At 46.5% G+C, this 17,188-nt stretch overlaps 1 protein-coding gene across 1 annotated transcript in view; it reads left to right on the top strand.

Moving 5' to 3' along the window:
* Positions 1 to 14,225, top strand: part of hs6st1a (heparan sulfate 6-O-sulfotransferase 1a) — a 44,307-nt gene extending 30,082 nt beyond the window's left edge. The window contains exons 2-4 of the mRNA XM_029140087.3: positions 7,926 to 8,148; positions 9,005 to 9,253; positions 10,606 to 14,225. Of these exons, the coding sequence (XP_028995920.1) occupies positions 7,926 to 8,148; positions 9,005 to 9,253; positions 10,606 to 10,917 (784 nt within the window). The 3' untranslated portion in view covers positions 10,918 to 14,225. The remainder of the gene's footprint in view (positions 1 to 7,925; positions 8,149 to 9,004; positions 9,254 to 10,605) is intronic.
* The last annotated feature ends 2,963 nt before the right edge of the window (positions 14,226 to 17,188 follow it).

Genomic DNA, 17,188 nt, shown 5'->3' with positions numbered 1-17,188 from the left:
GCCTTCTGTCATTTTCTCCCTTTTACCTGCGCACACGTTCGTACGGCCCCTATTCACCACAGCTACTGACGCAGCGATGTCTCATTATCCTGTTTATTCTGCGTGCTCCTTCTTTTTCTTTTCTTTTTTTTCCCGACACACGTGCACAGATGCAGCGGTGGGCGAAGTGGAGCGGGAGGCAGCGAAACCAGCGCTGAAGTGTGTTTACGTGTGCGTGTGCGCCGCGGTGTAGGGTTGCACGGGGGGCAGGTGCGGAGGTTTGAATGTTAACTGCCTTATCACTCCAATTTCACACTCTCGCCTCAAGTCACACAAACACAATGCGCAGAGCGCAGAAACACCCTGTTGCCTCCAGTCTCGTATGTGGCGACTGATTAGCAGGGAGACGGGGGTCTCTCTCCCTTCCCTCGCTCGCCCACAAACACACACACACTTGTGCACAGTAATCCCAGCCAGAGGGGACGTTGTGTGTGTGTGTGTGTGTGTGTGTGTGTGTGTGTGTGTGTGTGTGTGTGTGTGTGTGTGTGTGTAGGTGTGTGTGTGTTAATGAGTGTCTGCGGCTGCTTCTGTAATGGGGCCACCTGTCTGCTCATTAGCCTCGTTACCCAGCCTTTTAATTGCTCCCAAACTCTGCGTCGCGTCCCCTCCTCTTCTTTATCCTCCTGCTTTTTTTTTTGGTCCCCTCTTCATCACGTTAAGTGAGCCATCAGGCGATATCAATAATCTGCCGTCGCTACATACACAAAGGATTATGTCATGACAGGCAGGTGTGTGTGTGAGTGCAACAAGCCCATATGCCCATAAGTTATTAGTAAAGTGATTGCTTTAGCTTCAGTTTCTAGCAAATGGTTATGACCCCGTTCAGTGATGAATTTAGTCACAAAAAACAGAGTCATTGGTTTTATGTGGGTACCTTGAGCAACCTTAAGCTCCGCCTCCCTCTGTCTCTTTCACACTCCTAACGATTATTTGTCGGCAGGAAACTACAGCAGATTGGATTATTGGGTTTTTCATCACCACATTTGCATACATTTCCCCTACGTATGTGTGAGTGCAGTATTTCTCAGAGAGACAGACAGTTGTACTTGTATTACAGTCTGCATGTTCTAAATTCAGCCTGTAACAATTTCTTTTATTACATTGGGGCACAGGTACCACCCAGAGGCAAACTTAACCCTAGACCAAGATTTTCCAAGATGAATGTGTCTTTGCTGTAACTAAGCTGCTTAGTTCTATTACTCAAGTTTTAAATTACTCAAATTATATATCTTTTTTTTTCAGATACCATGGTTTTCAAAGCTATTGCAAAATCTCCAGCAGTGTACGATACGTCTTGGTATCACTCCCTATCCCTATCATGAATACATAACTTTAAATTGCAGAAACATAAAAACTGATCAGGGATTACTGTTCGCGTGCTCCATCCATCCCGCTGTTGCCTCGCTCCACATCCCTCTCTCCCTCCCCGTGTCTCTGTCAGACGGCGCTCTGGGCTTTTGCCAGTCACATTACATGAGAGAACAGGCGGCGGTACATTCCTGCTGAACATAGCTTTGCACTCAGGGGATTCCCTTCCGTGTCTCCGTCGCTCTGCCCTCCCTTTGTTTTTGTCCATTTCTGTGCGAGAACGTCCAAATTGGGCTTTGGGCTGCGCTTCCATCGCAGCCATTCTTCCCCTTGTTTGCAGCTTTTTTTGTTCTGATAATCACATAGTCTTTGGGCTCAGAAGCAGTGAGCCGTGCATTATTTCGCACTCATGACATAAGATAATTTTTTACACACGCCAGCTCTCGCTTGGTTGCCAACTTGCCTTTGTATGCGAAATACCTTGCATGCAGCACGGAGCCCTTTAATACTTGGTTAGTGACTGCAGGGGCTCTGAAACACAATTATTGCAGCTGACCTGAAGGAACCGCTTTTAGAAAATTGTTTCTTGAGCTTTAACCACAGTTAAGACATTTGACACTTTGCTTAACGCTGCTTAAATTGATACCTGATGCATTAGTTTAACTCTTTAAATCTTACTATGCATTAAACTGAGTATGTTCATATCTGAACTAGTTATTGAAATGAACTTTCACACATTGTATTGATAAAATTCAAAAATACAGACAATATGCAAATTAGAAGTCATCTGAGTTGATGTGGGGCCTTTTGTTCAGTTACTTAAAACAGACAAAACAGCGTTTTCTTCGTAGTATTGCTATTATTGACAAGATCTGAACAAACCATGACGGACTGTTGTGTCGTTTTGGTTTTAAATCAACTAGTGACATGTCTGCACTCAGCACAAACAAAAATAATTGTCTCAGATGTGATGATGTGCTTTTTTTGGGAGGTTTGAGCTCTCGGTTGAGCAGAACAAACAATTTTAAGATGTCACTTTTGACTCTGGGGAAAGTGTCCAAACAGTTGTCACTATTTTTTATGAATCCTTAATGAATGATGTTGCTGTGAATCCAGACTTGGCCCGCTTGTCCTAGTTACAGCGATTGGTCACGCATCAGCGCACAATATCGAATCGATTCCAAAAGGCTGCAAATCTTATGATTACGATGTTATTATGTACAGATCATCAAAATCTCAGGAACGATAACTTCTTGGCATCATCTGATTTTCCCTTTGCCCAGAAATTACAAAGAATTTCCTAAAGTTTCCTCATGTTTAACCACAATCTCCTGATGTCTGCTTCACTCCAGCCTGCCCCTCCTCTGCCTGCTTTTTCCAACACCCTTTCCCTCCCACTCTTTTGGTTCTTTTCCCACTCCGTCTCTCGCACGTCTCCTGTGTTTAAAGTTCAAACCAGGAAGGCAGACTAACTGAGTCCCGCGGCTGTTATTGATCGCGGAACAAAGGCAGAGGAAGGCAGGCGCGGCGAGTGGAACCGGTAGGAAGAGTGACCCGGGGCCGGCTGAGAAGATGCCCTCCAGAGCTCATCAGACCTGGACGCTCTATTTCTGTCTCAGTGCGTCATTATTGGCTAGAAGACGCCCAGGACACGGGATGAGGTGGCTGGAATGGAGGATGAGGCAGGACGGCGAAGGGTTAAGTGAAGGGAAGAAAGAAGTGTTGGTGTGGCTTTCTGTGCTCATTATAGCCCGTAAATGGATGCAGTCTGCAGCGCTGAGCTGTTGTCTGCTGTTGGCTTTAGCTAGTTAATGCTGTGTGAGGCTCATTACACACAGGACAGGTGCTGATTGTCAGGCGGCAGGAAGCTCCGCTAGCGTTTTGGGAACATTCCCTCAAACGTGAGCCACAGTAAAGTCAGTTTTGAGCGGGGTTGAATTTTAACTGACGGCTCTAATTGTCGCGAGGCCTTTTTACTGGGTCTAATGTGCGACTGAGCAGGTGTTTCCTGTGGACTCAACCTGCAGCAGCAGCCACGTGTTGCTGGGTTTACGTTGTGTCTGGCAAATCGCTGAATAGGAAGCAGCGTCGTTATTTAGTTAAATTTTTAAATCCAGTAACTTGATATTTCTTTAATCTGCTCCTTGGCAGGAGAAGGAGCAGGAAAACTCTGCTGGGCCCTGACATGCTGATCCTCACTCCCTGCTCTAAATACTCCCAGGCACATTCACTCAGTTGATATCATCTGCATTTACAGCCAACACATTCCTTGGGACCATTGCTCTCAAAGCGAGGGAGGGTGGAGACAAATAAGGGCCAGGGCTTTCCCTGAAGTTCACACAGAGGGGACTTAACACACAGACACACACTCAGAAAGGGTCTGGTCCTGGTTTGGAGGTCATTTAATCTGCTTTCACTTCTCCTTTTCTCTTATTCTTGCTCATTTCGATTCTTCACTTCATGTCATGTCATGTTAAAGGAAAAAGAAGGACGCATTGATCGCGAAGTGTCTAGAACGTCCCATAGACACCAGCACCAGGGATGTGAACATTCATCTCACAGCAGCTATGTGGTAATAATCAAATAAATCAACTTCACTTCTGTATTGAGCCCACGTCAAATTTGCAGCTTCATCGAAGGGTTGCGATGGTGGTGAAAATGAAATGAACTGAGCTTTTTACCGATGCCTTCGCGAGTTTGAGACGTTTATTTTTAAAAATTGTAAATTACATGTTGCTGCAAATGCAACGCACAGCAGGTGATAAACACGGCGCCTGCCTTCACCTGTGCCGTAATATTTTAAGTTGTTTGAATTGAGGTTCATTTTTAGAAGTGGGAAGGAGCTGCGTCGTTAAGTGGATCTGGTTTCAGCAAACATCCGTGAACTATTAATAAATCATGGCTGCTCCACGCTGTGGGATGCTGTTAGCGTCAGTGTGATTGTGGGTCTTTTTGTGTGTGTGTGTGCATGCGTAAGTCATACCATGAGCCAAAGCCGTATATTTAAACAAGGCTTTTAAAGTTTTTTTTTTAATCTCTTGAGGGAAAACACGTTGCATCTCTTGTGTATCGCAACCAAAACCCCCTCCAGTACGTATTTGTGATGCTGTTTTCGCTCTCATGTCTTTGTGGGAAGAAAGCCTCCAAAACCTCTCCTAATTGGTTTTCATTTTCGTTAAGGTAGCCTAACCTAAATAAATGATATTGTTGTCTATAACCTCGGACTAATGAAAACTAAACGGAGGCAGGTGGTCGTTAATAATTCAGTGTTCGCTATTCCTCAATTTGCAGCAGTCCCACGACAGAACTCAAGTGTCCTGATTTGAGACTTTAACAAAACCAACTCCTCACGGGGAGAACACATTGTTACCAGACACAGCTGATGGGAGGGGGGGCTGAAAGAAGACAGGCGGTAGAAAGGGAAAGATTTAAACACAATGGGGAGCGAGGGGAGAGGTTGTACAAGTGGTGACAGGAAACCGGCAAAGGGCTCATTTTCTCCGGCGCTGGGACCATAACGGGCCCCGTCTCTGTGTGTTTCCTCCTGATAAAGACCCCTGACTGACCCACGCGCTCCATCCCCACTGCTACAAGTTTGCGACGAAAGAATTTTGTGTTTATTCCTTTATCGGTTGCGCTTGACCGCTACGATACCAAAAATGGTGAAGCATCAGAAGAACTCCCCCGATTATTGTTGTGCCGGCACAGCGGAAAAACACTCGCAGGCGCCTCGTTCTCACTTATTTACAGCCCGTGTAAACACACAGCTGTGCACGGGAGGGGAGGGAGGGGGGATGGGGGGGGGGGGGGGGGGCGGCGGAGGGCGACGACCGGAGAGGGAGCGATGGGTGAAACCACCACGCCGCTCCTGCGCCGCGTCCTACACCCAAACCCGCCGTGTTGAATTCATAGTGACAAAAGAGAGAGAGAGGAGGCAGGAGTGTCCCTGTTGAGCCTGAATCCCGCTGTGGTCCAGACAATAGCTTCATAACACCTCTCCCGGCCAAAACGCTTGCTTTTTTATCAGTCGTCCCCACACTCCACCCATCTGACGGCAGAAACCAGTGCCCCTCGGCGCGTTTAATACTTGTCAGTGCGTTTTTTTTCCTTACAGTCCAGATTTTGACTGTACGCTCCATCCACGGGTAGCATCACCTGTGCAGCGGCGGCGGCGAGTGCACGTGTGCTGCAAGCTTGCTGGCGAGTGAGTGAGCGCGTGTGTGGGTTGGAGCATCATTACCTTGGGATCTGAGTACACGGCCAGACATCATTAGGCTTTAGGCGAGAAAGTCTCCGCGGCCCCAGTTTCGCAGTCTCCCTGACACGACAGGCAGGCATGCCGTTTAAGATCATTTATTTGGGTTTGCATGTGTGTGCGCGCGTGTTGGTTGCGGGTTGCCTTCTGCATGTGCGTTTGTGTGCGTGCGTGCGTGCGTGTTATTTATTTATTTTGCCTGGTAATATGCCTGAGCCTTCATTATAGCTGGAGCCATAACTTTGATAAATCACTTGGGCTCAGGGCCCTCACTGCTTTCACAGTATTAGAAAACTAATTGAAATTCTCTTCCGCCCCCTCCGCTCCCTCTCTTTTCCTTCCCTTTCCTTTACTTTCACTGTTTTTCATCCGTTCTGTCTTCTCGTCTCTGTGGCGAGGGCCAAACAGTACCTTGTGTTTTTATTTTTTTTTTTTCCTGTGGAATAGAAGCCAAGAGGGGAAAATGTCATCACTGATTTAATAGACATAGTCTTACTCAGAGACACACACACACACACACACACACACACACTGCACTCAGGGGAGTGTTAAGAATCCAGATAATGTCATCATAGGAATCTCGATAATGTACCCCGCTCTCCTGCAGGCTCCAGTTTTGCTGCGTCTCTGCTCTCCTCTCCTCCGCTCTGCTTTTGATTAGACTGGGGGATGAGATTTAGGTTTAGGTTGATGGGATTTAGAGTTTAGATACTTGTTTCTATGGCCATGATCCCCCCGCTGTCCCTGGATTGAGGGTCTGTTTGGTTCGTTGCCTGTGATCTCCCAGCTGCCACTGGATTTAGGGTTTAGTCCTTTCATTGTCCGTGATCCCCCTGCAGCTACTAGATTTGTATTCATTTGCAGGAATGTCTCTGCGCTGCAGCTACATTCAGGGCGTGGTTGTTTTGTTTTTCAGGGTCTCCCAGCTGAGATATTTGTTTTGGAGTTGTTTTATTGTTTGGGATCTCCTCGAAACTCCTGGATTTAGGGTTTGGCTGTTTTGTTATGCACCGTCTCCCAGCTGTGGGTAGATTTAGGGTTTAGTTGTTTTGTTGTCCAGGATCTCCCCGCTGCCACTAGATTTCGAGGCTTTAGACACTTGTTTTTAATATCTGGACGCTGCTACTGTCTAGATACGGCCGCGCGTGTTGATGTGAGGCTGCTTGTGTGGACGCGCTGATTTCATAGACTCCTGTCAGCGCACACATTCTGTGTTTATTTCCTCTGCAAACATTCCTCTGACATGATGCAAGTCCAGGAGAGGATGGCGTTTGTGTGTGTGTGTGTGTGTGTGTGTGTGTGTGTGTGTGTGTGTGTGTGTGTGTGTGTGTGTGTGTGTGTGTGTGTGTGTGTGTGTGTGTGTGTGTGTGACATGGATTTGTCTGTTTCCCAGACAAATCCATAGCATCGCTTGCAGACACACTGCGGGCACACAGTCACACATGCACGCACGCTACGTGTGTGTGGTTAATGAGGATGTGTTGATTGATTTGACTGCAGTAATTAGCAGGAGTGTGAAGTCCTGGAAAGGTCTCCGCTCTGGTGGGAGTGTCCCCTCTGGAGAGACATTGAACTGTGCTATGCACCATTACGTTGCTCACACACCACAGAAAGAGTCCCATCCAAATCTCAGATGCGGGATGAGTCATCATCTGGGAGGCAGACATGATATTCTGTGCAGTTGGGAGAAGAAAGGAAGGATGTTTGCAGTGTGTGTGTGTTTATGTCACAGTCTGAGACACAAGGATGTTTGCCGCCCGGAGATGTGTGTTGCAGACTGAGATGTGCTTGTGCCAGCAGTTTCTTTTCCTGCACAGCATGGCCCGAACACTGACCCGACAAACCAACTCCCGGCTTCACCTCTGCCTCTTCCTGCTCATTTGTAAATTTGCCGTCTTCCTGCTGCCCAGATCCTTTTTTGCATCACGGAGCAGCTTCGCGTAAATGCAAATAATATGTTGGGAAGTATGACACCCCCCCAGTCTGTATCTGTTACCGAGCACCACAGATGCAGAGTGAACGGCTGCAGGAAAGCGTTGTAAACGGCGCCCCCACATGGGCGGCAGGAGAATTACACATGTTTTCGGCTGCTTTCATCTACACTGCTCTGCTTGATCTGAAAATTCAAGCAAATATTAATTCCCCAAAGAAAAAAAAGGAGGGAGAAAATAAAGAGTTTGCGTTTATGGTCTTTATGTCTTTTTTATTCATAGCATATTGATCAATCTTATACTTTAAAACCTGCATTTCTCTGCTGTCAATGGATTATTAATCTGCTTTTTCTTCTTTCTCCTCTCTCCATTCTCCGTCTCTCCCCCATCAGGAAGTTCTACTACATCACTCTTCTGAGGGACCCGGTGTCTCGATACCTCAGCGAGTGGCGGCACGTGCAGCGAGGGGCCACGTGGAAGACCTCCCTGCACATGTGCGATGGCCGGACCCCGACGCCCGAGGAGCTGCCCTCCTGCTACGAGGGCTCCGACTGGTCGGGGTGCACCCTGCAGCAGTTCATGGACTGTCCGTACAACCTGGCCAACAACAGACAGGTAGGAGGCAGGTAGAGGCGTGAACGCTGCATAGAGGGCGGAGGTCGTCTTTTACTCGCTTTGGCTTATCTGCAGCTGTACTCTTTGTCCTTTCCGCAAACCTTTACTGCTGATTTCAGGCGTGATGCTGCAATTTATTACCTTTGCTTCAGAGTCAGTGAAAGACCACAGCGTGTAAAATATGAGTCGCACTCTCCCCTCACACACACACAGACAGGCATGCATATACATAGTCACCTCGCCTGCTGGCCATAAACACCCCCAATTCGCGCCTTCTTTTCTCATGCTATCTCAGTCTCCCACCTAAACGTGTTGGCCGGCCTTATCTGAGCCTGGGGATGTTATTACTCAGGGTCGCATGACTTATAAATGTAACACACATACACTTAAGGCGTCCTGGATGCTGCGATGTGCATGGTGGACTCTTGAGAATCCAGATTAGTGTGTCCATGGCAAGATTGCCCCCACTTCCATCCAGTAATAGTCTCACATTTTTAACCAGATTACTTTTACACTAGTCTGGTGGGTAATGATATTAAATTACATTCACAAACTCAATCACAGATGTGTTTAGTTGGTAACCTTGATGTGAAATGATGTGATCATATGAACACTTTAATAATTTAATTGATTCAGTTGAATGATTGATTAATTTTTACATTGATATCTTAGTTGAACGAGTTTTAAAAAAAATATTAAATCATAAAAGTAAATAATTGGCAAAACAGGCAGAGGCTGCTTCCATTCTATAGCTTTTTTTAATTTTGCTATAACAAACTTTATAAAGGTACCAATGTCTTTTCAGAGTCAGTTGTTTTAAAGGATTAAATTCCTGTTTCCATTTCTGATCCTCTAGGTTCGTATGTTAGCGGACCTGAGCCTCGTCGGCTGCTACAACATGTCCACGGTCCCAGAGAAGAAGAGGGCCCAGCTTCTCCTGGAATCGGCCAAGAAGAACCTGCGAGACATGGCCTTCTTTGGCCTGACAGAGTACCAGAGGAAAACACAGTTCCTGTTTGAACGGACTTTCAGGTTGCGCTTCATCAGGCCGTTCATGCAGTACAACAGCACCCGGGCTGCAGGAGTGGACCTGGACAATGCTACGGTCAGTTCCTCTGCTTGTAGAGCACAAAATGAGGAGATATGCTAACTATCAAGTTAATTATGCAGTGTGTGTGCTTGTCTGCACAATAAGGGAAAATATCTAATTATGATTATTTAGAATTATTTAGTTCTTCCCCAAAACTTTAAGACACTGCAACTGTATCAATTATTTACAGACTAAAAAATAAAATTATGTGAGGAAATATGTAGAAAATAAGAGGAACAGCAACACAAAGTCTAAACATTGTGGTTTTCTATTGCTGTGAAATGAGTTGGGAAGACTGTCACTGTCAAGAATCAGCAGCTTCAAACATGTTCTTCACACTTTGTTTGGTCCAATGTGGGAGTTCTCATGCTCAATTCCCAGCACCCAGCAGACTGGTGATTTATACATCAAAAACCGAACGGGAAGGAGAAAATCAAGTATGCCCGGCTGACATCTGCTGTGGGCCGACGCTTATTATCACACGAAGAGACAAAATAAAGTGGTATTAGGTTCGGATTTGACAAGTGGGGGAGTCTGCGCGTGGCATTTTGAGTAAAAATGAGTTTTTAAAATTAGCCTTCAAATTAAAACGCCTCGAAAGGCACAGTGTGAAATGTTGTCATTATTTAATTAATTTTAAAAAGTCAAATAACTACATCAGCAGGCAGGAGAGTTGTGCTTTCCGCTAAAATCTCACTTACCCTGACAGAAACCGCTGTTTGAGTTCGCTCTGATACGCGGCGCCTTTTGTGTTGACGACTTGAGCTTAGCGGCGTCTCTCTGGCTTCGTGCCGATGTCCCGGCGTTGCCACTCAAACATCTCTGGCTCTCTATTGATGCGCGATGCTTCCCTTTGTTGTCGCACACATTGTTCGCAAATGATATCCAGCGCCGCATCGCGGTTTTCAAAGAGACCGTGTTAATTAAACACAGTTGCCCCTTCGCGTTCACACGTAGCGGATGCTCCACACCAGAGGAGCCGGCTGCACGGCACAATCTAACATCAAACGTGTTTCTGCACATCGCCGGAGCTCTCTCTGCTTTAAACCTTTGCAATAGTGTGTTTATACTGCAGGATTTTTTTCCCATGGGATTAAGGACCTTCTGAGGAACTGTAACTTTCCTTCATGATAAACCAGAGACTTAATTTAGGTTTGTGTGATAGCACTTTATGATTCAGGAGCTGAAGCCTTCCTAGAAAGTACAGCATAAGAACCACTTAATTCATAAATTAAGGTCTAGTGGCAATTCTACATAGACACTGCAATCATATGCATAGGATGTATGTTCTTTAGTTAGTTTTTTTTTTTTTTTTTTTTTTGCCTCTACCTCCTAAGTGAAACATATTGTCTCTCTTTGCTCTTCAGGTCCAGCGTATAGAGGAGCTGAATGAGCTGGACATGGAATTGTACGACTACGCCAGAGACCTGTTCCAGCAGCGCTACCAGTACACCAGGCAGCAGGAGCGGCGGCAGCAGCGCATCAAGAACCACATGCAGCAGGGCCTGGGCGTCAACCTGTGGCCGTCCGGAGGCCGACAGAGCTCAATGTCCACACTGGAGGACGGGGAGTTAGAGAGGGAGGAGCGGGAGGAGGCCGAGGAGGGAGGCAGAACGGAGGAGGCGGGCAGCAGGCTCCCCACGGAGGACTACATAAACCAGATCATCAACCGCTGGTAGCAGCAGAACGAATGCAAACGCACAGACACGCATATGTAATGTGAAAGACATGCACACAAACACACAGACGTACACGCAAACGGACAACGTGGCTCCTGCATCAAAGCCCTGAGGGACTGATAACCAGGACTTTACAGGAGAGTTGAGCTGCAGGGATGAGAGTCCGAGTGGTTGCTATGGAGACCCGAGCTTGGTTGATTGCATCAGCTCGCATTATTTAGGTTTCTCCGGTTGTTGTCCATCGAGTTCCCCTGCTTTCGCCATCATCATTACTGCCTGAACAGAGGAGACGTGTGAAAAGTTGCTGACAGGAGAGCATCTCATTCAAATCTGCCGCCTCCCCCTCCTTCCGTACGCTCATGTCCTCACTGGCCTGATGCGGAGCATGAGAGAAATTAAAATGAAGTCTGTGAATCCCGCTAATTCCTGCTGAGGACCTTTCTACTTACGTGGATGCTCCGATTTCAAAGGAATTAGCTATGAAAGTATGCAAATGGCTGAGGTGGACAAAGGAAATGTTGGGACTGCATGAGAGACTGACGGGGAGGAGAGTTGGGTTGAAATGTGTAATAAAAGCTTTTTAAAAAAATTGCCATTTTACCCACGGACACGCTTTGATCTTGAAACAGGCTCATTCTCATTTTAGGATGAAATCAATTGTATTTTTTTTTTGTGTTTATGCTTTTTTAAAAGCAGAATTGTTATAACACTGAGACCAATATTGCTGCCTAAACAAAAGTGATTCCTTTATTTCCTTATTTTTGTTTGTGTCTAAGTCAAAGCTAATGGATCGGATTGACGTACAATGGACCATAGCCATCACTAAAGCCTTGCATCGTGTGTGTGTGTGTGTGTGTGTGTGTGTGTGTGTGTGTGTGTGTGTGTGTGTGTGTGTGTGTGTGTGTGTGTGTGTGTGTGTGTGTGTGTGTGTGTGTGTTTAGGTGGTGGGGGGTTAGCATGGCCTGTGTCTCCGTTAGAGGTTCCAAAGCTCCTGTCACTTACGGAGTTCATTATTTCTCCCCCTCGCTCCCCTCCTCCTGTGCCGCGGTCCTGCGGCGAATGGCGGCCAATTACAGCGGCAGATTTCACATAGGTGTGGAGAAATCAAAAGCGGCGAGAGGAGGGCGCCCGCTGAAGGTTGTTGCCAGGAAGCGCGGCGCGCCAGCAGCGCCGGGCGCTTCGGACACCTTAAGTCAAGACAAACGCTCCAGACGGGAGTTGTGGAGCTGCCGGTCGCCATGGCGATGGGAGCCCTTAATGCAGCGGTGGGCATCTTTGCTTCTCTTTCCTCTGAGCCAGAGCTGCTGTAAAAGCAGCCGCCTCCGTCCCACCTGCTGGAAGGGCACGCGCGCGGCGGGCGACCTGTGGTTCATTAGTGGCACCGGCCGCGTACCGTTTCACCTCGAGCAGCGGCAGCGGTGCCTCTGCGTGCTGGGATCATAGGCGACGGCCGCATTATTCTTGCATAACTTCCCCGACTGCTCGCGTGTCTGCGTGGACGAGTGACTGTGTAAATACTATGTACAGTTTGCCTTTGTAAATAATTGGCTGAGTGAGCGAGAGGATGAGTTTGTGAGTGACTGGTTTCATGACCAATTATCTTGCCATTATTTGATGGTGGAGGGCAGCAGCACGTCCTTCATAGAGCATGACACAGCAGTGGGACTATCACAGTGATGCAAGCCAGGACACCCCCCCCCCCTGTCTCCTGCCAATAATTTAGCTAAAATCCTAATTTCTCATTTTAACTACCCGCCCCTGTGCGCAGTTGGGCTGCGATCGCTGCTTCCTGTTTTCATCTGGTGTTTTTGAGTGACAGCTTTTGATCCAGCGCTGCTCCTCGCTTCACAATACTATATGTTTCTCTGAACGGCTTATTAAAGACTTTATTTCTCTGGAGGGCAATGGGGCGATAGTGTAGCTCGCCGGTTGGACCGATAACCTGTTTGTGGTCCGGCTGCTTCGCTGCTCGGCGATGCTGCGAAATCAAACTGCATTATTTAATAAATCCAGCACCAAGTTGTATTCTCAAAGGGATTTCTGTGACTCCACAGGTATAAGCTGTCTGCCTGGAAAGATAACGTGATTCAATTGAAACTTTCTATAAAATGTGACAGCCTGGCACAGCGCAAGTGATCCAAATGTTCCAGCACAGAAAACGCCTGTGGAAAAATCCAGAGTTTATCAGCTCAACTGCGCTTTGAAGGCACTACTTCATAATTAAAACAAAAACTAATAAATGGATATAAAAATAGTGTTTTTGGCCTTGAAATAATACAGTTTAACAAACGTTTACCTTTTGGCTGCTCTACCTGCAGATAGATGAGGAAAAGGCTGTCTTTGAATTTGCTGTGTTTTTGATCCCTTTGAGATTAGTCCACGTTATTTGATTTGATTACGCTACTGAAGCCCAAGAATCCGAGCAATAAGAGGAGAAAACAATGAAGAGGTGGGAACGTTGAGTGTGGGAGGCAGGTGAACTCTGCAACATCCCTGTTATTAAGGCATGTTGCATCTTGTTATGAGAGTTTTCAGTCGGATGGAGGAGAAACTGTTTAAGCGCCACTTTCTCTCTTGAAGCATTTCAGCTAATTACCCTGGATCCTCCTTTCGGCGTGTTTGACCAGCTTCTTTGTAATCGGGGATGATTTATGAAGGGAAGCCGAGCAGAACAGGGCGATGAAAGGTATCGGGACGCAGCCGGTGTCAATATGCTGCTTTTTGTGTAGCCTTCAAAGTGCAGCGAAAGGCACCAGGGAAACGAAAATGAAAAGAAAGTTCTCCCTTTTCTGTTTCCATCAACTCCTCTTTCATTGTGTTCTTGCAGCTCAAGGCAACTTTTTTTCTGTTGTTTCCGCTCGGACTTGTGTCGGTCGGGTTTAGGACTCCAAACTAAAACTTGGCTCTGCTTCAGGAGGTGAAAAACGTTCTGGTTTTGAGAGACTGAAAATAATCCCCGTTCCTGAAGCGTGTGTGAAAGTAAAGGTCCTTTCAATCAAATGATTCCAAAAACTAATTCTCTGAAGCTATAAGCTGAAATATTTAATGTCTTGTCACCATGTAGATCTGATGTCTTAACAGCGTTTCCTTTGTGACAGTGAAGCAACCCAGGTGTCGTTGGCGTCGCTTTTCATTTTTACTTTCTTTTAAAGAAATGTTCACGAGTTCTGAGTGTGTGCGGTCTTGTTTTTGGGGATTGGTGTTCAGTCCTTCTCTGGCTCCTTCTGTGTGCATCATTCTGGGTTTGTTTCTTATGACTGCAAAAACCAATCATCAAGCCACCAATTAAAATATTTCATTTTTACAGACCTGAGCGTGTCGTGGTTGTCATTTTCACCGTTCCTAACGTTGTCCTGCGCCGCCGCCTCCGAACCCGACGCGCGGCCACACATTCAATTAAAATGCACTCAGTGATTTTCACAGCCTGTGCAGGAGCTCTGCCCTCCAGGTTTCTACACCAGTTTATAAGTAGAGATCATTCCTGCCGCTCGCCTACTCTAACCACAGGACCGTGACCCCATAAAGCAGCATGTCTCCGCCTAATGACAACCTCAGTCCTGTCGTTCGTGATCTACAGCCGACTTCAATCTGCTGATCTTCTGGGCTCCTCACACACACACACACACACACACACACACACACTCAAATAAGCTTCTGCCTCCGCCGCTATTATAAAAGTCCCTTCCTGGGCAAAAGGGGTCATCAACAGACCGCTGAGCTTCAACTCTGACCCCCACCATAAGGAAAGGGCAGAAAAATAGTTTGCCTGGACGGCGGCGCCGACAGGAGCCAGGACGTAAAGGAGGCGAGGAATCGGAGGCTTTGATGTAAGTCAGGAGCAAAGTGAGCATGTTTCGGTGCGTGACACGCGAGCAGAGAATGAGAGGGAAGACGGAGAAGCCGCGCAGCCTCTCGGGCGGTTTGCACATGTTCTATTGGACCGGACGAGGTCTTTTAATCCTCCCCGCAGCCCTGGCTCGCTGTCATTTCAAGTGCGGCTGGACTGCGCCAACAATGCTGCCGCTGCAGGGAGCTGGACGCGGAAAAGTGCTCGCTCACTCCTGCGGTGGGAGTGGGAATCCGGTTCTGAGTAATCGTACGGGCTCTGGCTGCCGTCCATTATTAGGAGGTCAAACTCGCTGTAGCTCTTCGCCGCCGCTCCCGTGCTGCTGTCAGGCAAACAAAGACGCGCTGGCATCATTACGGTTTATTTCCAGTGTGGAATTCTGCTGATAAGTTCATAGTGAGTGCATCCACCAGAGCCAGGCTATTGTCGTTCTGGAGTGTTGCCCTCTTGGCACTGGCGCAGGCTCTGGTCGTGACGGGGTTTGGCCTTTTGTCTCCGGTTGAGTCCTTTCCAGCAGTGGCATGGCTTAGACCTTCATCGTCAAATATACAATACTGGGAAAATCTCTACACACAAGCATTTGCAGCGTTTCAATAACCGGTTTTGTCAAACTAGTAAATGAGGAGGGTAACGAGAGAGCACCCTAATGTGGGACCTTCTATGAGAAATGAAATAATTATGATTAAACTGGACATCCTGGGCCACTATCTCTCCAGATGTGGCTGATCTCCCACGCCAGCACTAAATCATTTTTTGTGATTTGTGTATGTGTAACTGTAAGCACAGGAGTTGATACAGAGCTGATCTACCACACAGCCATAAACCTCTACAAAATAAAAGTCAGATAAATGTTAATGATGAGAAATGTGGCCGATTACAAGCCGTGGGTCGGAGCGTTAAGTATAAAATGCATCAGAGGGTAAAGTGGCACAAAAAGAGCATAAATATGATAATAGTTAATGTTGTTGGGCATAAAAAGGTGAATGTTCCTAATAACAACGTGTTTATACTCCCACATAAGCTCAGACCAGGACAGGGTTTCGTGGCTGTAACGTGGTGAATTAGCTTCATGCAGGCGACCCCGACTGACCCCCATTATACAGTCAGGGACACATTTAATTAGCGGCAACTCACGTGAAACGACAAAATGTATTAATATTAATGGAGGTTTAATTGAGGTCGTTTTGGTCCCCCGTCGAGGCTTTCAACCTCTAAAATGGCTGACGTGTGATTGTGTGACGAGCGGGAGCCCACAGCCCGGGTTCGCCTTTTCGTGTGTGACCTCAGAGAAGATGACAACCATCTCCCATAATTCATCTGAAGATGTCACCTTCGTGACAGATGAACAGGCCCTGTGGGCAGCATGTGTTAGAGTGTGTGAGTCCAGATTTAGCCGTACGTCTGGGGACTGAGTGAGGCCTCTCTGGCCTGTCTTCATAGGGATATGAGTGATTTTTGTGAGCGTGCATACACACATCTACAAGTGCACAGTGTCCGTGCGTGTGGTTAAAACGTGAAGGTCAAATCCAACAGCATAATTAATGTTGCTGCTTTTTATATAATGTTAAATCAAACCCTGGAACTGCTCCCTCTGGAGGATCAGCTGTCCAATTTAATTTAGGCTGTCGAGCGAGTAAATGAAAATGCAACACCCATGTCTTCACACCCTGGGACACACTCTCTCTGTACCTTTCTTCTTCTTTTTATCAAGATCATCCAACAGGTAGACAGATCGACTGGCATGTTTTACTAAACTGCCCCAAAGGGACAGTCAGATAAAAAGCACCACACACACTTTAGGTAAAGAGTCCCAGATTATGCTGTGCAAATGAAACCGTTTTCTGTCTCCCTCGTGCTTCAGTATAATATAAGACATAACTGGTATTTAGAATAAACCAAAGAAAGAGCTTTGGTTTATTCTAAAGACTTGATTTATTCCCAGTGTCTATCACTTCATGCTACAGAAACTCTGATACCATGAACAGATTTTCATATTATGTGTTGTCTTTTAATTTCCAAATCCCACGTATCATTAGGAGTCACCTGAACAGAGTCACATCCTTCAAATGTGTATAATTTCTATTTTACTAATTTTCTATTTAGTCATCCAGATATTGTACAATGAAGATATGAACAAAATATGAAAAACAGATGCATTGTTTTAGTCATGGGTAGAGTTTTGAACTGAAACTTTGCTTTGCTGTGATTGTGTTTGCTGATTTGCTGCTCCTCCTTCACGAACAATGCATTTTGATGTAATGATGATATATCAATTAATTTCCTGCTTACCTGGATGACACACGCTTTCCTTTCCTGTAACGCCACTTGTTTTCTCAGTAAAATGCACCGTTTTGTTTTCACATCGCGTTTTAGGTGAACATAGTGATTAAACATATAAATAAACAAACATAGCACCATGTGAAT

The sequence above is a fragment of the Betta splendens genome, chromosome 22 (genome assembly GCF_900634795.4).
Source record: "Betta splendens chromosome 22, fBetSpl5.4, whole genome shotgun sequence".
Classification (NCBI taxonomy): domain Eukaryota; kingdom Metazoa; phylum Chordata; class Actinopteri; order Anabantiformes; family Osphronemidae; genus Betta; species Betta splendens.
The sequence above is the reverse complement of the archived record's forward strand: the minus strand, read 5'-3'. Positions and strand labels throughout refer to the sequence as shown.